Source organism: Poecilia mexicana, unplaced genomic scaffold (genome assembly GCF_051168715.1).
Source record: "Poecilia mexicana isolate PSO_F unplaced genomic scaffold, ASM5116871v1 scaffold_10, whole genome shotgun sequence".
NCBI lineage: Eukaryota > Metazoa > Chordata > Actinopteri > Cyprinodontiformes > Poeciliidae > Poecilia > Poecilia mexicana.
This window is the reverse complement of record NW_028263379.1, coordinates 29133327-29155545: the sequence shown is the minus strand read 5'-3', so window position 1 is coordinate 29155545 and position 22219 is coordinate 29133327. Positions and strand designations below refer to the sequence as shown.

The following is a 22219-nucleotide window of genomic DNA, read 5'->3' as shown; positions in this document are numbered from 1 at the left end:
CTGGTGCTGGTGGACACTGCAGCACAGCAGCAGCAGCCCCCTTCGGCCAATACCATACACACACACACACACACACACACACACTGCAGTCGCCACATTGAGCTGTTGACTTATTATGCCCACACAATGTTAATCCATAAACAAGGCGCTCATGGTTAAAACTGAGGTGGAGTTTGGCCCCAAAACTACAAAAAAAAAAAAAAACAGAAAAAAAAGTTGTGCCAACAAATTAGATCACTCAACATGTTTTATTAACAATATAACAGCACACTGACTCAACCACGCTGCAGCCAGTACACAAAAAAAAGAGAAAAAAAAATCAATCTGATGAAGAAACAAAATAGATCCGTTAAACGGTTTTAACCTTCAGATGCAGTTTGATCAGAAAGCCGCACACAAACAGCAGATAGTGTTTCAACATTAAACATTTTTCTCCCCCGTTTAAGACAAACGTTGCTATGAAGCAGCAAAACAAACTTGAATATTTCATGTCACATTCATATGGGTTGCCACGTTCAGCAAACAAAAGATATAATAAGGCCTGTGCTGGGTTCGACATAAACGCTGGACCGATGAAGAAGCGCGGTAACAATTTCATGTTTCGACCGTTCACGGGCGACAACCCCAGGAACCGATGGCCCAACTCTAACCGCAATGACTGTCGCAGTCCCTTGACCTGGATCCCGTTTCATACATGTTGATCAGTGTGGCAATTTTGGGAATTATGAAAAAAACTAAACAAAATAAACAAAAGAACATCTGCAGTGTGTTCTGGCTTGTTCTGGATTCATCCACAGGGAGAACACAGTGGTACTGAAGAATGATTGGGCGGGTCGGCGGACAGGGCGGGTTCGTCTCCAGCGGTGCGCTACGCGTCTTTCCTTTTGATGATGAGCGGCCCCACGTTATCTCCGGTTTCCTCATTGTGCTTGGTGTGGGCGCCGTCGCAGTACGGGAACTGCAGGAAACATGGAAATACCGTCACACTTTAAATACACACATGTTCGTTGTTGGGTTGGTACGATACAAACACACGGCAGGTCAGTGGACGCATCACACCTGTCCTACTGAGGACAACTATCTTTGGTGTGGATGTTGTTATTGAGAAAAGAAGAGTATCTCAACTATTTCCAGTAGGGAAGAAGTAGCAACTTTGAAAGAAGCCATTTCCCACTGAGATGTCTGAATGCCTTACAACACTTATTGAGCTTTTATAAGACGCGCCGATTCAATATTAATATCTGTATCGGTTCCTATATAGAAAAAAATTCTAAAATCGAGTATCGGTCATAATTTACCCGATCCATAAGGGCAAATCTATTCACTATATTTCTATGCTTTATTATTCATTTTACTTTACATTTATAATCCCTAATTGCACTTTCTTAAGGTTTATTGGAAATTACTTTTTACATGTTGACCAAAAGAGTCAACCTGTTGTTTTTGTCAGTTTCTTTATTTATTCTCTTAATGTCGCTGACTGAACAGACTGAAGTTGTTTTTATATGTTTGACCAATCTTGTGAAGCTGTTGGTGTGTTTTAGTGTGCTGTACTGGTGCAGAGTTAGCAAATTAATTTATAATCCAACACATTTGAAAAATGTGTTGAATTATAAACACATTTATAAAATGTGTTTATAATTATAATATAAACACATTTGAAAAATGTGTTGGGAAAAAAAAATAAATGTTTGGTTAATTCAGCGTTGTTTTTCCTGTATGTACCGATACTAAGCCTCAACTCTCCGTATCGGATTCGGAAGTGGAAAAGCAGATCGGTGCATCTCTAGTAAAATTTGAATCACTTTTTTAAGGTAACCTATCAAACTTTTTCAGCTTTTAACTTAAGAAAACAGTTTTGATTCATTATTTTATGACATAACTGTTATTAGTAGCATATTATGATAGTAGTTTCTACAGCAGGAACAAAGTAAACTAAAATAACAAAATGTTATGTTTATACATCTGACTTGTCCGAGAAAGTTACAAAATATACCTAAAAATTAGATATATTTTCTTGCTAAGTTTTCTTAGCAGGAAGTAAATTTTCTTATTTCTATTTGGCATTTAGCAAATGGAAAGAATTCAGGCAATTCTAACTAAACTAAAAGTCCTCACCAATCCTGCGTTCTGACGCACATGATATTACAATTGATTAAAAACCACTCACAACATTAAGTCTAGAAATAATATTTTGACTATTGTTAATTAAAGCCCTTAAAGATAATCACTTTACAAAACTGCAGGTGAAAACTCATCCACAAATAATATTTACAATAAAATCAAGTTAGCTTTTCTTTCCTAAACAACAACAAAAAGTTTTCAGACTTACAGCAGAAAATTCCTCTGTGTTGGATCTTAAATCACATATTGCAGTTTTTCGGTGAGTCTCTAACCTTTTTGGACCTCCAGCAACGGCAGTAGACGGCCTTGGTGCCAATGTCCTCCATGTCGAAGCTGTGCACCACTTTGGGGCTGTCTTTGTTGAAGTAAGCGTTCACAGAATGCTTCTTGCAGCTGCGGCTGCTCAAGTAGCGGCTGACCAGGAAACCCGCAGCTGCCGAGATGACGGCCACTGGCACGGCAACCAAGAAATGTTCTGGACAGAGGAAAACGTTAAACAAAAAAAATAAATAAATAAAAAATGAGAAGGGATGATCTTATTGGTCGTTCACTCTTACAGGTTTGGTTGCAGATGAATAAATCTGACGAGAAAGGGAATTAGATAGAAAAATAAATGGAGAACACATTAGAAAAGGCTTACAAGGGCACTAGCCCAGGGTTCCGAGTTTTGCGGGCGGCCCCCCAAAATATTCTATTTTAATGTTTGTTTGTTTGTTTTTCTATACTGTGCATGTTATTACACTCTTGGGTTCATTTCTCACACGTTATGTTTTTTTAAGTACTGCTGGAATTTTTATTAAATTTAACAAAGTAAATATTTGAAAATTATGTAATAACATATAGCGCATCGTTTTGGGACCAACATGGAGTCATCTGCCAGATGTTTTAAATCATCCATCAATTCATACCTACTAACGTGTAGACCTATCTATCAAGGTACTGTGAGTAAAAACATCTTTTTCTCTTTAGGACACGGCACTAAAACTGGCTCCAGCCCAGTCTTGAAATGCAGATATTTACAGTAATCTGTCTTCCTTCACCATACATAGATCGACACTCAGACAGATGCTGAATCTGGAAAATACTACAAACTTTCTCCAGAATGTCAAGATAAAAGCCTGAACACATTCTGAACACTGAACAATGGAAACGTCTGACAATAACAATGTGAAACTGCCTGTTATACAAGATTTATCCTGATCTAGCCGGTTACATGATACAGAGGCGGTAAGACAAGAGAAACAGAGGTCTTGTTTTTTGTTTTTTTGTTGTTTTTTTTGAAAAGTTGCCCGTCTGCAGGATCAGCAGTCATGGCTGCTGGGCCTAGATTACCTGTTTAACCAATTAAAGATGCAAACTGGAGCTCAGATGGCCGACCAGTAGGTCAGATAAATATCACCCGGGCTACCATGCGAAGCAAGAGGCGAAACAGAGGAAATATGTCCCACTTTCTTACATTTCACAGGTTAAAACAGCTTAGTAGGTCGCTTAGGTTGAGTAATTGCTCTGCAATCGGTAGTAAAGCTGCCTAATAGTGCTGTAGGTGGCAGATAGACACGCGCCGCCTTGCATTCAGTGCTAATTAAATAACTCATGTAAAGCTAGCATGCTATTAGCTAGCTTTAATACTTTACCTTTGGTTAACCTGAAACCGGAGCTGTGGACCGCTGCCATCGGACACAGAGGTATCAACCAGCTATCACGTAAAGTTGGACCTGTCGCGTTTTCTCTGCGATGTGGGTTGTATTCGGTCAACGGTAAGCAGCAAGGTCAACAACCGGTTAGCTTCAAGGAAACTCTGTCCGTCCCCTTTACTGCTACGTCACATCGGATAGACCAATCTGGAGCAAGCTCATGGAAAACAAGATGTTTATGGGCAAAGTACATCCGGCTTCTCTTTAGACGGAAGTTAAACAATGGCACAATTGACGAAGTTTGTTTTCTTAATCATTCTCTATTAAATGATTAAGAAAACACGGGCAATAATTCCTCGTGCGAAGGCGTTCAGCTAGATATTTTAACAAGCTAAGAGCTCTCATTTTAAATGCGTCAGCGTCTCTTCCGAGACCAAAAGGAAGCTGTACAATTAAAAAATCGTGTGTGCTTAGTATAGCAACCTACATACATGCAGCATGTTTTAATAAATGTTTATGATCATAAACCAAGTAATGAAGGCTGGTGCTGCTCGTAAAGCTCTGAAGGTGGTCCAAAGGTGGATTCTTCGTAAAAAATAAATAGAATTACAACCATCAGAATCCTCTTTATGAGGCTGCTTTACGGCAAAAATGTCGTCTGTCGGAGGCTTCTTGACATCCACTGTAGTACAGACCGCAACAGGAAATCCTTTCGGGCCACAGTCATCAGCAGCTACAACTCTTTGAATATGACTTGCATTTAATTTCCCTTGGGGATCAATGATGCATTTCGAATTGAAATAACTACAAGGTTCCACTAGAGGGCGACAAAATGACTTTCTTGTAAAATAAGCCCCACTTAAACGTCCGTTTCTGAAATTTAATACTGGAAACATAAGAAAGGTAGCAGTTATACAAATAGGAGAATATTTGAGTGAAAAATATCGACCTAGATTTGTTTTATTTATAAAAATAAATGAATAAAATAGAATTAAAATAAGCAAATGATTGTTTATAATTCTAGGAAGCAAAAAGCTATTTTACAAGTTTGACTTGGTATAGCAGTTCAGCTAGATGCTGGAGCAAACTAGAATAGATTTCTTAAACAAGAACATGTAATCTTTGATAGTATAATTGATTTACAAATTATGTAAAATTAATTCTACATGAATTCCCACAAGATCCATTTGGATACCCAGAGGTTTGTCATCAATCCCTAAAAGCTGATACATTTATTTTTCTTTGTGTTCCTCCAGTAATTCAAAAAATAAAGGTTGGAACGGACGAAAACATAAGTGTGCAAAAAGAAAAACTAAAAGCTCATCTCTACACATCAAAATATATTAAAATTAAGTTTGCTTCTGAAATTCAGATTTCTGGTTTTTGAATGTCAGAAAAGTAAGACCTGAAAATCCAAACATTGCTTAAAAAATAGTAAAAACAAAAACAGAAAAACCCATCCCATTCTTTATGATTGCATTTCAACCATGAATAAATTAAGTTAGTTGCTTCTTCTGGTGTCCATTTACATCCAGGAAAACATTCCATCTTAAAGACAAAAAACTTAAAACCAGAGTGTCTCGGCATTTTGTATTCCCTTGAAAACAAAATAAAAAAATAGTAATTTGAGTTTCTGCTCAGATGTTTCCTAAAAGGCGACTCAAGGAAAAAAATGAAAAATTCCCAAAGAACTTCACCATGAACGTGACGAAACGCCAAGCGCTGCCGCAGCCTGGACGTCTTTTCAAACGAGTCTGACGACGAGTCAACACAGAAGTCGGAGGTTTTTATTACACAGTTTAATCAACACACAAAGCTCAACGAGCCTCTCAGGTAATTCAATATACAGAGGTTTTGTGCAAGAAGAGTGGGTTCTCCTCGCACCCAGAGCCCAAGCCAGTCCCGTAGCCATTTCAGATGTTAGCCGCTAAATTTGACAATAGCAAAAAGGTAAAAGGGGTCGGGAGGGTAAATAGAACAAACAAAAAAAAATAATAATAATAAAGAGGGAAAGAAGCAACCTAAAAGAAAGATGGAGCAGAGAAAGAAAAAATAATAATAATTAAAAAAAACACAGGTTAAACTAAGAAAATGCTTAAATAGCTGGTCCAGAATCTCCACTTTGAGAAAAGGAAAAAAAAAGAAAAGGTGGAGACAGAGGGGTGGGGTTAGGTTTACAGCTGTGCGTGCAATGTGTGTGTGCCCGTGTGTATGATGGGGTTTTCACCTGGGTGGAGGGAGTGGAAGGGGGAGAGGAGGTCAGGGGGATAATGAGGAGAATGAAGTGTGTGAATAAATTCAAGTCCTTTCATAGAATCCAACAGAAGAGCAAAATAGGCCATGAGCTTCTTTTTTCTTTTTCTCTCTCTCCATTATACACAGCCTGCAATGACTTATGCAGTTTTTTTATTTTTTTTTATTTTATAAAATACAGAGTGCCCTTCGACTCACGTGTGAAAATTGCTTTCTTGAATTGACACCTTCGCAGATGGAAATTTCAACAAAATGAGAAAAAGGTGAACTGTAAAAAGTCCCTCTTTTTTTTAAACCCTTCTCTCCCCCCCTTAAAAAAAAAAAAAAAAAAGGGGGAAAAAAAATAAAAAAACAAAGATCCCCTCAAAGATTTACAGTTTCTAAAGAGGAATGCTTTTAGTAAAGATGGGTAAAAAGGAGGGTGCAGGCATGCAGGAATAAGGGCTATATATGGTGGAGGGGGCGAGGTTTGGGGGCGGAGTTTGGGGTGGGGCGACAGCCCAGCCTGCTTGGATGTCGAAATGGAACGAGGAAGTGGAGCAATGGGATCCAAAAAATAAAAAATAAAAAAACAACAACATGGGGATGGAAAGAGTATGATCAAGAGGAGACATTTTCTATTTTAAAGTTGACAGTCTGTACACTGGAGGATGGGCAGATGAGCTTGGAGGCAGGATGGGGGGAGACAGTCAAACAGAGAGGGGGTGGGATGGGGGGGTACAGAGGGAGTTTTACAGGTGCTGTGGTGAAGGAAGGGCATGGCTCAAAGAAAGCACTCCAATGGAAACCAACAAGATCTTGTTTTTAAACTTCTCATTTGTTTTGTATGGTTTTTTTTGTATTTGTTTGTTTTTTTGTCGTTTTTTTCTTTTCTCTCTCTTTACATCTGAATCTCCCCCTAGCCTTACGTCGTAGAGGTGGTTGGCCATGTTTCTACCCCCAGCACTACATTGCATACTTTTGTGTCCATTCCCGGGCTATTTTGTTGTACCTGCGGACAGATGAGACAAAAAAGAAAAGGAGAAAAAAAAACAATGTTAGATTAGTTTTTTCATGTTTAAACTTTCCTGCATTCTAACAAAAAAAAAAGAAAGGAAAGGAAAGAGAAAATAACTACGACTTGTTAGCAGCTGCTAAGTGGTTCACACATTTAATAATAGGAAAGTTGAAGCACCTAAATAATCTGAACACATTTAGGTTTGATTGTATGACGGAGTGTTAGGGCCACGCTAATAAAAAGAAAATAATAAAATTACAAGAATTAAGTCGTACGAGAATAAAGTCATATTATTACGTCACAAAATCAAACCTGTATTTGGTCAGGGATGGTTTAATTTGTTCAACAGCTTCTTTGTTTTTTTTTCTGGTATTTTCTAGAATTGGTTATGCTCTTGAAGATTAACACTAAAGCTAAAAAGACAAACACTTTTAGCCCAAAGCCAACTGTGAGCCAATGGTGTCCTCAGTGTGAAACGCTCCTAGCACAGCGACACAGGCCTGTCATCTGTCCATCTGCACTGCTGGTCGTCACAGATACATAAAAACTGAAACAAAATGGATCCCAGGAAAACGAGGAAAAGATAAAAAATAAGAGACGACAGCATACTTTTCCCTGTCAGTCTTGTAGATGCGGGCGATCTCGGGTACTAAGGGGTCGTCCGGGTTCGGGTCGCACAGCAGGGAGCAGATAGACAGGAGAACTGAAATGAAGCACAGGAAAACAATACAATCATTTAAGTTTTGATGCCATCAGCAGAAGTTACTGTCATAACCAATAATATTGCTGTTTGGAGACCAGTTTCAAGTAACATAATGACAATGGTATAATGCAAAAGATTGAAAAACTTTAAACTCTAATGAACATTTAATACTGGAACTGGAAGACATTTTAGATATTCAAAAACAAACAAATAAAATGAATTATGAAATCTCAAAAGTAAACAAAAGTGTCATTCAAAAAAAAAAATGGGCTGAGGGGGATGGGCTCGTTGAGACTGAAGACTTTTGTTATCCACTTTTTGGTAGAAAGAGAGAAAAGGGAAAAGCAGCAAATGGAGATTATTGAGCTTGTTTTAATTTATCATGTGATTAATTGATTTATTGCTTACTGCGACAAGATATAAATCAAACAAATCATGCAAATATCTGACATTTAAAGGAGGACCTCAGCAAGAGGACAGCATGGTACATAGGAAGTAATTTTAAAAAAAAAAATTTAAAAATAAAAAAAGGAAACGGCTGCTTTGCGTCAGCTTGCAGAGAGCAGCTCACCTTTGGAGATGGTGAGAGCTGGAGACCACTGTGATCGCAGAATGTCAAGACAGATGCTGCCGTTGCTGTTGATATTTGGGTGGTAGATTCTTGTGGTAAACGCAACCTGAAAGCAGAGAAACGGCGCCGTAAGGAGGGTATGCAACAAGCAGCGCAGGAAACTATACCATCATTTTTTTTTTTTTGAGGAAGTCTACACAATGTATGGTTACTTCAATCATGCAGCTTCTTTACACGCACGTCTCTGCGTCTACGTCCTAGTTACCTTTGGCGGTTTGAAGGGGTAGTCTGTGGGGAAGTGTATGGTCAAGAAGAAAACCCCGCTCTGGTAAGGACTGTCATTCTAAAGCAGAAAGACACATTCCGGTTGATGTGAAGTGAAAAACGTCAGCCAACGTTGACGTTCTACGCAGAGCTCATGCAAAACTCAATAAGGAACATTAAAGCAAAACAGTAGGAGGTGAGCAATGTGAATACTTACAGGTCCCATTATTGTGGCTTGCCAGTGAAACACTGAAACAAACAAAAACAGAAGTTGGTTATGAAACGCAAAGAATATCATGTTAGAATGAATAAGGTCACATGTTTGTTCAATAGGAAGCTTGAAACGCACTCCAAATACTGCTTTTTTTTTCTATACAATACGGGTAGATTTTAAAAAGTATTCCTGCTAAAGGTGTTATGATGTGCAAAATAGCGTGACAAATATGTAAAAAAAAAAAAAAAAAGAATGTCCAGGCATCATTCTGCCTGCGAAGATGTGTCAATGTGAAAAACAACAAAAACCCACAGAAATTTTGCATCACGAGAAAAAAACCTCCTTTGTAGATTGTACGGTGGTTTATTTGATGTTGGATGGCAGGAAATGACACAGAGATAGCGACAGTGTTAAGGCTGATGTTTCTCATGGTGAGGCATTAGCGTCTTAAAGGAACCCAAAACACACTTAAAATCCACACACAATCAGTAAAACAAACTAAAACGTTGCCCAAGGGGGCCGAATTTAAAGTCTGTTATATTTTTTAAGTTTTGAGTTGTTGAGTTCATGAGCTTTTTTCTTTACTAGTATGAATTGATTGACAAATCATCCTTCTAACATAGTGACTTGTTATTGTACTGGAATGAAACGCTCACAAAAAATACTTTCTTTGAAACACTGAACTGGGCAAAAATAAGCAGTAGGCGTAGCGGTGCTAAACGAACCAAATAGACATCAGAGACGGTTGATCTCATCTTGATCGCTGATCAGCGGATACAATGCTGAAAAATATCACTCTTTTTCTCTAATCGAAACTACAAACTCTCCGTTTTCAGTCTCTAAATGTCCACAGATTTTGCTACATCTCACAGCTGAGGACACTAAAAGTCAGACAAAGGTTAGGGACATAAACTTTGATGAAAAATGTTAGAAAAATGTGTAGTTCCTTCATTTTCTCAGATTCTAAACTATTAGTTTCATCAGCATTCTTTTTTCCCCTTGTTTTAGTCTTTAGAAAATAAACTTAACTTAACCAATTGTAGCTGTGTTACCATTAAAAATGTGCACAAAACATTGCGGATATTCTGTTAATGTCAGAAAAAAAAAGAATAATTTCACAACTTTTCTAAATAAGAAGAGTTAAAATGACATGTAAATAAGTTTGCTCACACAATAAGTCATCAAAAAACATTACGTGCCATGTTCCAACTACCACGTCCTGTCGTCTTCTTCGTCATTTCCGACAGTAGTAACTAGGGCTGTTGTAAACGAATATTTTAGTAATCGAGTAATCTATCGATTATTCTTACGATTAATCGAGTAATCGGATAAAAAAAATTATAAAATGAAATATTGGTAAATCTGGCATAATACCGGTGTTACTATCAGATATCAATATCAGTCCAATTTTTCATATTTGAGCATCCCTAACAGTTGCTTTTTTGTAGTTTAGAAAACTAACCTGTAACAATAATAGCTCACTTTCTAAGTTAACCAGAGGAAAAGTTATAGAAAAATCTGAAATTATATTGAATTTAATAACAAAGAGGCAGGCTCACAAATATGCTTATAAAAAATGTCTACAATCCAGCTTTTAGTTTATGTATTCATCTTCAGTGAGTTTAATAGATTAATTAAACTCACCTTGCCACCTAACCTGTCACGCTTTGGGTTTGAAAATACGGGAAATGCCGCCTGGAGTGGGAGGAGAGGGCGAATGAACGAACGTAAGATGGGGTGGAGGGGAGGAAATAGACCAGCGGACTGACGAACCGTTAGACCGGGGGACGAACACGGGGGGAAGCAATACGGGATATTTACGACACCTTCACTGGTCACACTCAGAAACTCATCTACCAGCCATGTACGATGCGCTCCGCCACCCGTTTCTTCAGACCGGGATATGAAATTTATTGTGCGGTTCGTCGGTAAAGCTACATTTACACGGTAAGCATCAGCTACTCAGCCGCCCGCCCTGCTCAGTCTATCCGCTCACCTCAGCGCTCTTCCCGCCGTTCGCTTTCAACCAGCAGCCCCGGAGGAGAAATGCTGCCGTACTCCAGGCATCCCCCAGTCATTTTAAGGATGCTTATTGGTTCCCCAAAAACGATAAAAAGTCGGGCATTATCATCAATCCATAAAATCCCCACGGGCCAATCTTGAAGATTGGACTTTATGCCGCTGAGACTTAGCTTTTGTCAACAACTCAGAGGCGGAAGTGAGAGCTCCGCGCAACGCAAATGAAGTCCCGGCCGGAACACGGTGCGCTAACTAATAAAACATAAATTAACGAAGCTTCGAGGCAGGTAAATTTTCCTCGAGGAATTTTAGTAATCGAGGTACTCGAATCATTCGAGGAATCGTTTCAGCCCTAGTAGTAACATCCAATTGTTGATCACGTGATTTGCGTGATGCAAAAAAAAGTGTTTCCAAGGCAGTTTTTTGAAACGCACTAATTTCAATACAGCTGGAAAACCACAAAAGCAATATTTGTTTGTTTTTTTAATTGCTGTCTTTTTATCAAGCAAATGTGTTTTCATAATTCCAATTTTCACAATAAGGTCAATGGAAACACAGCTAGTGTTGCCAAACAAAGAGCATTGTGCACTTTTTTTTAACAGGTAAACTATCTTTACAACAAGGAAAGATTAAATATGCACTTCCACACGAGTACAGTGTTTTTAATAATAATAATAGTACTGGTAAATATTTAGCACTAAGACCGAGTTGAAAACAAGAAGCTTTCACGCTCCAGGAATATGTGAGACGTAATACCTGAACAAGTCTCAACTCTCAAACATGAAACAACAACGTGGGAGTCTGTCCCAGGTGTTTTAGTCATGATAACCATCAGCTCACCCAGGCAGCATCTGCTGCAGCTTTACAGGTACAGCACAGTGTGTGTGTGTATGTCAAACTCTGTGCATTTGCATAAATCAGTGGGCTGATCTAGCTTGTTCTTATGATTCAGTCAACAACACAAAAACTTTAAATTATGTGTCCTGTAAAGCTAAAACACTGGAATTATTGATCCCTTGTTGTTTTATTGCTTTAAATTACTGTAGTTTCTGGAGGTTTCTGTTTTGTCTGAACTGACATTTCCATTTTTAAAATTTATTCATCATCATTACTGTGGAATGTACCTCATGTAGGCTCATTTCAGCAAACACTGACCATCAAACAAATGTATCAAAATAGAAATAGTCCTGCATTAAGCTAGTAGTTTCTAATCCAACAGAGGACCAAAAGATAATTCCCCATTTATGAATGAAACCACTTTTTCTGGCTGTTACCATACCAAAAAAAATTACAGATAAAAAAAAACTGCGCCATTTTGTGAAAGTCTTCCGTATTTGACCTAAACAGTACAGATAAGAGCGAACATGATGGGTCGTCAATTGACTAGTTGATTAACACATCCATTCAAGAATATACTAATCTCACAAAGTCCTAATAAATAAATAAGTAAATAAATGTTTGAGCAGGATGTAGTGTGGCGTTGGAGAAAATGCTGCCGTTTCACTCAGTGTGCCACTTTGCATATGGCCTCTCTGCCCTCTCACGGTTCAGTTTGGATGTAAATGAATGGGTCTGGTTTTCTGTGAAGACTGAAAGTGATTCGAATCATTTATTTTACACGACAAAAGAAAATCCTCCAGATCAAATATCTGCGTCGACGCATTGTTTAATCCACTCAAGTCTCTACTGCTTAGTGGACAGTAACCACAAATCCATACATGCTTAAATTAGGTATTACAGTACAGGTCTGAGAGGCCACATTTGATTATGTTTACAGTGAAAGACACGGCAAGTCCAAAGTCAGAGAGGTAGATGGAAAATAAATGCCGTTAGATGATAAAAATTGTTCAGTGTCACGCTGGTAAAAATTAAAAAGCCAGCTGAGAACCAGACGATGCTACTTGGAGCTCTTAATTATCCGATTATCAGCAAATCAGGGGACTTTTACCAAAATCAGCTTTGGTAATGTGAAAACCTGAACCTGCCAGAAATAACACCAGGCAAATAATCAAGGAGTCAATCATTGCTCCGATATGCAAAGAACATCAACGGAAGTCAGACGCAGATTTGCTTTTTTAAGCCAATTGTGTGGAGACAGGCAGTTCTTAAGACAATGACTAACTTTGAGGCGTTGTGTGTTTAGGTGGAATGGTTTTGGGGCCGCTACCCGAAACCCTGCTGGTATCAGACAGATTGGTTTCTCTTTGGGTCAATACGTTGGCTGTTTTAAATAAAATTCGAAAAAAACAAAATACATAAAAACAAGGGTTTGTAAGACCCTGCTAATATGCTAGTAGTTTGATTTTTTAACTAAAAACATTTTTAGAGGAAATACCTTAATTCAGCAACATTACTGTAATGTCAGCTCCTGATGTCAAAAGTGTAGGAAAATATCTAAAGCTGTGACTCCAGCAATAAAGGATTGAACTACAGGGAAGAAAGAGACTGGTATAAAAAAACCTGTAAATCCCAGAATGCACTGCATTCACCCACTTTGCTAATATTTGACATTATGTTAACAGAAGCTCCCTGACAGAAGTCAACTTCTTACGCGACAGCTCCTGATTTGAAGGGGACATATTTATTGGACTTAAAGGCTAGTTAGTCGTTAGCGAACAGTTAGCGGTTAGCCGAGCCACTAACAGCTAACTGTTCACTTTGTTTCCCCAGCCGAAGTTTTCCAAAAAGCTTCAGCTTCGTGGACAATTCTGAATAATTTACAATTGTGTCACTTGTGTAGTAAATCCTGTTCGACGGCGCCACGGCTTCAATGTGCTTAGAAACTTTTCATAAAACAAAAGTAAAAGGTTGTGTCTGGGCAGAGATAAACTAGCTTAAGAAAACTAGTTGAACTTCGGTTTTGGTATTCAAGTATCGGTTGAAGTGTTCAAGTTTTAATTGATTTAGCACTTCATTAGGCCTGTGGTATTATTAGTGTTTTATAAGATTATTGACTGATGAGTCGGTACAATTATGTTTGAGCTTACTCCATTTAGCAGGGTTAGCCTTCCTCTCTTTTCAATGGCCTATATAAAATAGTCCATAAAACATGCTAAATGTATGTTTTCTTAAAAGCCAAATGCTAGCTAAACTAAGGTAACTACTGAAGCTAAAGGTAATTAAGTGCTCTTGCATTCATGTCAGTCAACTGTAACAAATCGCTGGCGCTCAAACACTATTGGTGCTTAAAGTACATTGTTTAAAACAGCAAAACGCTTCTTTAAATCTGTTTAAGACACCACTTTATGCGACGTAACACACTCTCAACCAAGCATCTTGGAAATATACAGTGATATTTTCTTTTATTAATATTATTTACTTTTATTAATAATTATTATTATTATTATTATTATTATTGGAGCTTTGTAACAAAATTTATCTCAATATGTACTTTTTAAATGTACAGTTGAGTGACAATAAAGTATGTGTATGTCTAAATTAAATCCATCTCCATGGTGACTGATTAACAGATTAAGAATCAATTGTCCAAATAGCTTTTTTGATTTCTAATCCAGCAAGTTAATCAAAGAAACATTACTTTATCTCCACTTCTGCTTTGCATTGTGAACTGGATGTTTGAACACATACCAAACGTTTTCAGTACTAAAGCTGAGGTAGGTAGCTTTTATACATAAAAACAATTAATATATATTTGCTAAGACTGTCACTGTCATGCCAGTATAATAATAGACAGATAATCTATGAAAATGATAACAAAAACAAGTTCCTCTAGCTTTTTCCAGTGATTCTGCTGCCATCTGCAGAAACGCTCCCGATCAGAAACAACCAATCAGAGCCAAATGTAAACTAAAGTCTGAATAATTCACAATTTTCATTCATGTGGTATGATGAGCTCTCTCGTTTAATGGAACCTCACCCAGACTAAAAAAAAAAAAATGGTAGACAGATATAACTTCAAGTAAGCAATTACTACAAATTACTTGAAGCAGCATGAGCAAAATCCCAATTTTATTGATGGAAAGGTTAAAATGAATGTGCTATAGCGAAAGAAAAAAAGAAAGAACAATTCGGCACCGTTTTGAGAAACAAGTCTGGGTATTTCCTGGATGTGTTTACACAACAAAAAGAGAAATGCTTCCTGAATTTAGGTCAATGCACGGGACCCAGTGCTGATACTTTTATTTTCCTTTCCAACAGACACAGCCTGAGCTTTATGTTCAATCTGCATTCCTACTTTCAAAGCTGCATTCAGCAAAGTTAGTGAAGTTCATTTTGGCGTCGTTATGAGTCTTTGCATTAAGGAAGAACGCATTAAGATGGACTTCAAAGGGGAGTAGGACAAATTCCTGCAGCTAGTTTCTATTTTTAGGTTGACTTGGAATCACCAGATTACAGAGTTGGGCGCTAGATAAAGTAGCTCCAGGTCTGGTTCATATCTCTCAGATTCATATCCCAATCGAATAAAGTTCTGGACACCATTTGGGGCAGTCGACTGGTGAAATGTGGCAAATTGAGTCCTGGGTTCCAAACAAAATAAATACGAGTATGAGTGACCTATTTACTGGAGTTGTGTAGGAATACTTCTTTACAGCAGACAAATAGTAAGTAATTATAAAAGATTACTTGGTCAAACATGACTTTTGCATTAATGGCTAACTTAAATCAAATTAAAATCATGATGAAAATAAGCAAGTGCTAAATTATGGCAAACTGTATTATTGTATGGTTAGCTATGTTTATGAAGGTTTAAGCTGACATGCTGGAGTGTTCGGACAGACTTTTATTGCCATGTTCTGTTAATCAGTGAGTGGCAAGAAAACATAAAACCTGCTTTGAGAGTCGAAGGAAGAGAATACAAATAAGGGGATGTGGACATGTTGGCGACGAAAGATGAAGGCAAAAAAAGATCCAGGAGAAAATGAAGCTTGTGTCGTTATTCTGGGCTTTAGCACCTTTTGTCATTGTTAATGTTGACATTTCTGTCTGCAGACTTCTTTAAAAGCTTCGGGTCTCGACCAGAGATTTCTCCAATTAGAGGAACGTTTTTTTTTTTTTTAATAAAAGTTACCCGCTGCAGCTTTAAGAAGCTTGTCGAATTTTATGCATCTAAATTGTCTTGCATGCCAAGCTGTACCTTCCATAGTTAGCAATACAGTAACTGTATGTTTGAAGCTAAAGTGGGTTGACAACACAATTAGGGGAAAGTGGTTTTCATCCTTGTTTTTATAATGCGCTTTAACATCTATACAGTCACGATAAACATTAAATCAATTATTTGCATGATAAATTAAAATGAGTGCGATCATTTCCACTTGCGTGCTTGTTTGTGTAATCTTTAAAGCGACGCTGCCCTTTAATACTATTGAAAAGGCGCCATTTTGAAGAATGCTGCAAACATTTGGCACACAGTACAAAGCAGCTAGTTTGCACTTTGTTTTATTGTCACATATGTTAACCGGCAGATTTGCCTTTCTCCCTGTATGACCCTTATTATTGTTATTAACATGCTTTTTCTTCGTAATCCACTTAATTTATTGTTTTGTTTTTATTTATTTGGGATACCTAAAATGTCTTCCTGTCCCAGTGTTAAATGTTATTTGGAAATCAAAGTCTATCAATCATTGAGAGGATGTACTTACATTATTATGACTGACTGATTATATTACAACAATGTTATCATTTATCGCAATAACTTCTGGCACAATTAATCGTCCAGCAAAATGTGTTATCGTGACGGGCCAAGGCTAGAGTCCCACGTATTTACATGTAAATGTTCATTAATAGATATTGTCACACTTTCAGAAATAAACTTAAACAATTAAAGGCATTGTGTAAAAGAATGGTTTTCATCATTAAAAGTCAAACAATTTAGAAACTCTCAACTTTAAGCAAAGAAAAAAGTAAACCTGACCAAATGTGTTACTTTTTTTTTTTTATTTTCTAATGTTTGATACTCCAATTTGCCTAACTGTTTCTGTGTATTCTCAGTCACTTTGAGACTTTGTGTTTGCAAGACAAAGTCAGCAGTTTGGAAAATCATGGTGATAAATCTTAAAGAAAGACCTCCCTCTATTTACATTACTACAACAATGCTTTAAACTCAAAGCAACTCACTACTGGCGTAGAATTAAAATACTTCATTAGGTAAAGAAATCTATTGCACAGTATGAGTACATAAAAAGCTTGCTCTACATTTTAAACAGACTGACTGTCAAAACATGTTCTGTTCCTTAATGATGTATCAAAGAACTATGCATAAATATTATGGAAAATATAACTGATATTGTGGGACAAAAATCACAATCGGACAGCGTGAATCTCAATCCAAACCCAACTCATTTTGATCAGGTCCATTATTTTCTAAGGCTGGATTCCTTTGAACAGATACTGCACTGCGTACAACAGCATAATATGCACTCAGACCTGTTAGTACACCAACAAGCTTCATCTCTTATAACGCAACAAAATTTAGGATATGCAAACTTCTGAACGCACAGTCAATCCTTTTTATGATGATGATTATTATTATTATTATTTTTTTTTTAAATCAGTACAGATTTTGACGTTTTAACTTACTGTCATCTCCTACTGGTCCTGCAGAACACTGGGCTGGAGGGTCCCGAGCCAAGTCATTCAACTCCTATGACAAAAAAAAACAACAACAAGCAAAAACATTTTTTGGTCACATTCTGCTTCAGAGTTTCGGTTAAGAAGTATTAAAATAAAACTGAAATAGAAATATAATCAATTTGAACCCAATTGTTTAAGTTCCCTAATTCAAGTGTTCACTCTGAAACTGCAGACTGCAATAAATAGTGCAACAAGAACTTGTTCATTCCCTTTAACATGAGTCTACTATAGCGCAGTAAGCTTTGATTAGCGCAGTAACAGCTATTACGTAACGTCATTTCTCCTGATATCGAGGTTGCACTGAATAACCTTAAAAAAACAACATATAATAGTATGACAGCATTTTTTTATGATTATGTACAGCCGTAATAAACTAAGTGTGGCACGGCGCTACATTACAGTGGAAAATGCTAGTTTAGCATACAAGCTATCTGTTGAGGTTCAACCGTAGTACAGGATGTCATGTTAAGACACAGACTCCGCTTGCTGCTCGGCTACATTAAACATGTGTTAGCAGTACTGAATTACAACAGAAAACAACACAATAAACGTTTAGCTAAGAGAAGTAAAAAAAGAAAAACCCGAACAATTAAAAATAACGACGTCCTGCTCTTTATTTAATAGCAACATGCGATCAAAGGCAAACCAACAAGCAAACGGGCCCGTTTCCACAACGTCAAAAAATGTTAGCATTATACAACCAGCTATCAAATACTTCTCTATGACTACCTCATCCTTAGTGTACAAGGAACAACGAAGTGAAAGACGCACACAACACGACTAGCCTTCATTAGAATTGATAATGTGCCGTTTGGATAAAGAGAGCAGCTACAAGGGTACGCAAGGCTAGCTGGCGCTACACCAATCGTTACCCATGAGATGATACAGTAATATATATACCGGCAAAGAAAAAATAATTACAAGACGTAAACATTTCGACGCCAATAAACGGTCAGCTGTTTTATCTACTAAGCACCACCGTCTTTGTTGAGCTATGGTTAGCCTTGCCGTTAGCTGCTTAACATAAGAGGTATCTGTCAAACCAAGTTACTGCATTTTTTTTTCTTTCAAAATATTTGTCAGACAGCTAGGCTGTCATATACAAGTACTCGGTTGAGACATCAAGTCTCAACCGAAGAAGCCATTCTTGTATGGAGAACTATAAAAAATATTGTTAAATACGGCTAGCTAGCATAAAACGAACGTTTTAGCTTCCCCAAATTAGCCGACCACCACCAACAGCTAACACGCCACTGTATTTAATAACGTGACAGCCGGAGATATGTTAAAACTTCAAGTTAATGTTAATATCTGACATAACGGGATTAAATGTCCACACAACGTGTCCCCACGGTAAAAAGGACCGGGAGGAGCTAACCCGTCAACAGCTAAGTTGGCCCATTTCTAGCGGCACCAGTTAAGAGACGGCGGACCGCTGCTATCACTACCGTCACCAGCCTTTCGCCGATCCCTCGTCGGCACATAAAACTAACTTTAAGGGCTTTTCGTAATGTTTAAAATGGTTCTCGGCACAATAAACTCGTCGGACAAACATGTGAATGGTAGCCGTGGTTCACAATGTACAACAAAACTGCGAAATCCAGGGCCTCGTCGTTCACTTCCTTACCTTGTGAATTCTTTTCAGAGCCATTGTTGTGCTAGCGCTTCTGTCAGGGAAAACGTGCGATTAAAATGGCGATTGGGAACCACTTCGTCCGTTGGTGAAAACTGCAGCTCAAGGAATCATAAAACACCGTCTCTACATACACCGGTTACCGTGTGTTACCAAAAGGAGCCACCGAGAAAATTTTGAGGCGAAACTGAAAGATAGAAGGGGTAGAACCGCGGTCCTTCCTCCTACTGCAGCGGCTACCAAATCACTGCGGCCTGCCTGTGTTCCTGTGAGCTGCAACAAGAAGAGCACTTCCGGACAACTCTCTTCACAGTAAACGCGTTTGTTTGTTTGTTTGCTTGTTGTATGGTGCTTTAAAAAAAAATATTTATTTATTTATCTTTACAAAATACACACTATTTAATTTTTTAACACCACCCATTAAAATTAGCTAATATGAAAACTTAAAGTTGATTATCCATTTTAGTAGTCTAACTTTTACAACAATCACAGATACAACTGGAATAAATCTAAAATAATTGTATTTTATTTTTCACTATAGAAAAAGTTTTTAAAAATATTGAAGTGGGATTCAATTGAATTTTATTCCAATTCAGTAATAATGATTTCAAGTCTATGTAGTCCAATAAAGTACTGTCAGACTCGGCGTTTTAATTTGCAAACACGAATTTCAAAATTTTGAAAGCAAAACCGGTAGTTTGAAGCTCGGTGGTCTAGTCCCTCACTGAATGACATTGAATGGGATGTTTTTGGACAAAATCAATCCCTATTTAGTCCTGCATTCATATTCAATTGCTCAAGTAAATAAACATATAAATAAGTAAGTAAATAAATAAAACTTGTGTTTTGCTGTCAGTCAAACATTTAATTGAACTCTGCGTGTTCACAAGTTCTTATAAATAAATGTAAGCGTACATAAACAATATGTAGTTAACAGAAGATAGATTTATTGCTTGAGCTGGGAAAAAAGTGAATAAATGAAATGGGTACATTTATTTATGTATCTTTAATACATAAATGCATTGTGTTAATCGCAAAAATAAGTAAGCAAATTAATAAATAAAAACAGCGTTCATAACGAAGTCGTCTTTTTTTTCCATTTATCTGCTTAGTTAATTTTCATAGAAAATTTTGTAAAGTGAGCTAATTCCATGCTTGAGTGGTCATGAAGAACTCTGTGTTTTATTTTGAAGGTCCCGCAGCAGACAGTGAAGCAGTGTTTTTTTTTTTTTTTTTGCGCATCTGTCACTGCGCTGCCCTAGGTAACCCTGCGCTCCGCAGATTTGCACGATTTGCTGCATCCAGTGCGCCTGGGCAGAGAGCTGCTGCTGCTGTTGTTGTTCTTTGGACGCGGAGCCAAAATGACCACACAGCGGGTTTACTAAACTCCGGAGCTGCGGTGTCGTCTGACTCCGCTCGCTCAGCGGGGAGCTTTGTGTTTACAGTTGTAACTGATACGTCACCAGAGGGAAGGAGTAAATCCCGAACAGATTCAGTGTCAGCAGAGGATCCTGAGCTGAACACCGGGTTCAGGGAGGACGACTGGCTGCGATTGGACCTCGGATAAAATCTTAATGATTGTAATATTTTTAAAGAACAGTATAGTCCTTAAAAAAAAAAAGAAAAAAAAAGCCGTCAGTGGATGATAAAGCGAAAAGTGAACCAACTAGCCAAGCGAACAGTTTACTTTAAGGAACTTTTGGAAACTCCAGTAGTCTGACGGCAAAGCAAAGTGTCCTGTTGAGAACCTATAGAAATATGTAATCTTATAGCATGAAGAATAAACTTGTTTTCTAGATTTGAAGAGAAGCTAAAATGGGAGAAATACGATCTCTTTTTAATTCATATCAGATTTCTGGCTGCAGTTTCTGCTGAATTTCTGAGGTTCATATTTAAAGACGTCCAACCTATAAGTAATAAATATAACGGGATTTTTTTTATGTCAGTCTTGAACAGGATACTTTTACTTTTGGCAATGCTGTACGGGAGAAAGAATGACCTCCAGTTAACACGTTTCAATAAAAATCTCATGCCAAGGTTCTTTACCTTACTGAAGATTAAAATAATAATTTAAAAATACATTTGTCTTTCAAAGGGTTTTGTTGAAAGACGGCACCCACTAGTTTTCTTTTTATTGTTATTATTTATATATTTATTTACAAGCAGCAAATTAAATATTATCTGGGCTTTTATGTCTTCAAGACATGCATGTAGTCTAGCTAACTCATAGGATTTAATTGATTGAATTAATGGATAAATACACCTGGATGTCATCAACATAACAGTGGAAATATATTCATGTTAACTAAGCATGAACAAACACACAAATTATCCTAAAGTATGAATAAGTACAGTTAGCGAGAACAACCTGGAATCTATCAGATAAATGTAATATAAACCACTCGAGTGCCGTTCCCTTCATCACTCTAGCCTGTTCAAGTACTTCTAAGAAAATAATGTGATCGCCTCTACAAGTACAGACACAAATCCTTTTTAATGAGAATATCATTAGTAACTTTCACCAGAGCTATTTCAGATCTATGATGTGTTTTGAAACCTCACTGAAACTCTTCAGTTTGTCACTGTGGAAATGAGCGAAAGGCTGTGAATACGTGTATCACTGAGATTGTCTGGTCCTCTATTTTTCATAAGTTTACAAAGCACACCAAACCTTTTTTCCCCTCCATACAGTCATAATGGAGGTAAATGTGTGTAGAATTTTTTGGACACAAGATTAAGTTGACACAATTTGGAATAAGGCCTGTAACACAACAAAATACGGAAAAAGTGAAGCGGTGTGAATACTTTCCTGATGTGCTGCACCTGGATGAAAATGGGAGCGCAGACGAGCTTCATTTCATTGAATCAGGTGTTTCGTAGCAGCAAAACTTCTAAATAATGAAGACAGTGTCCTTTCATTACGGCTGCAGAAACCTCTGGACTTTCTAACAAGTCATAAAAAAACACAGCTCCAACTTCTCAACTGGAAGGAGAGAAACTTTTTTGCAGATTCGAAATTGTGACTCTTTCCATCCGCACCTCGAAATTGGAAACCAGCTCCTGCCTCGTCTCCACAGAGCTGGACGAGGCCGTAAAGTCCTCTCCCGCTGCTGGTTTAATTCCTGTGAGTGTTGGCTGTTCTTCCTGCTCTTTGTCACCCATGCTTTCCCAAGCTGTCCCTTTCGTCTTATTGTCAAACTTGACTGTCACTGCGGC

At 37.6% G+C, this 22219-nt stretch overlaps 2 protein-coding genes across 2 annotated transcripts; both read right to left on the bottom strand.

Annotated features, from left to right (window-relative positions):
- Positions 1 to 229: 229 nt before the first annotated feature.
- Positions 230 to 3939, bottom strand: zgc:110843 (CDGSH iron-sulfur domain-containing protein 1). Its single transcript, XM_014993160.2, has 3 exons — positions 3759 to 3939; positions 2397 to 2599; positions 230 to 958 (listed from the first exon to the last, which is right to left on the bottom strand). The coding sequence occupies exons 1-3, from the start codon at positions 3796 to 3798 to the stop codon at positions 869 to 871; spliced, it is 333 nt and encodes a 110-aa protein (XP_014848646.1). The 5' UTR covers positions 3799 to 3939; the 3' UTR covers positions 230 to 868.
- Positions 3940 to 5542: 1603 nt separating this feature from the next.
- On the bottom strand, positions 5543 to 19277 carry ube2d2 (ubiquitin-conjugating enzyme E2D 2 (UBC4/5 homolog, yeast)). Its single transcript, XM_014993159.2, has 7 exons — positions 18998 to 19277; positions 17317 to 17380; positions 8764 to 8795; positions 8548 to 8625; positions 8283 to 8388; positions 7618 to 7711; positions 5543 to 7002 (listed from the first exon to the last, which is right to left on the bottom strand). The coding sequence occupies exons 1-7, from the start codon at positions 19019 to 19021 to the stop codon at positions 6957 to 6959; spliced, it is 444 nt and encodes a 147-aa protein (XP_014848645.1). The 5' UTR covers positions 19022 to 19277; the 3' UTR covers positions 5543 to 6956.
- Positions 19278 to 22219: the final 2942 nt, after the last annotated feature.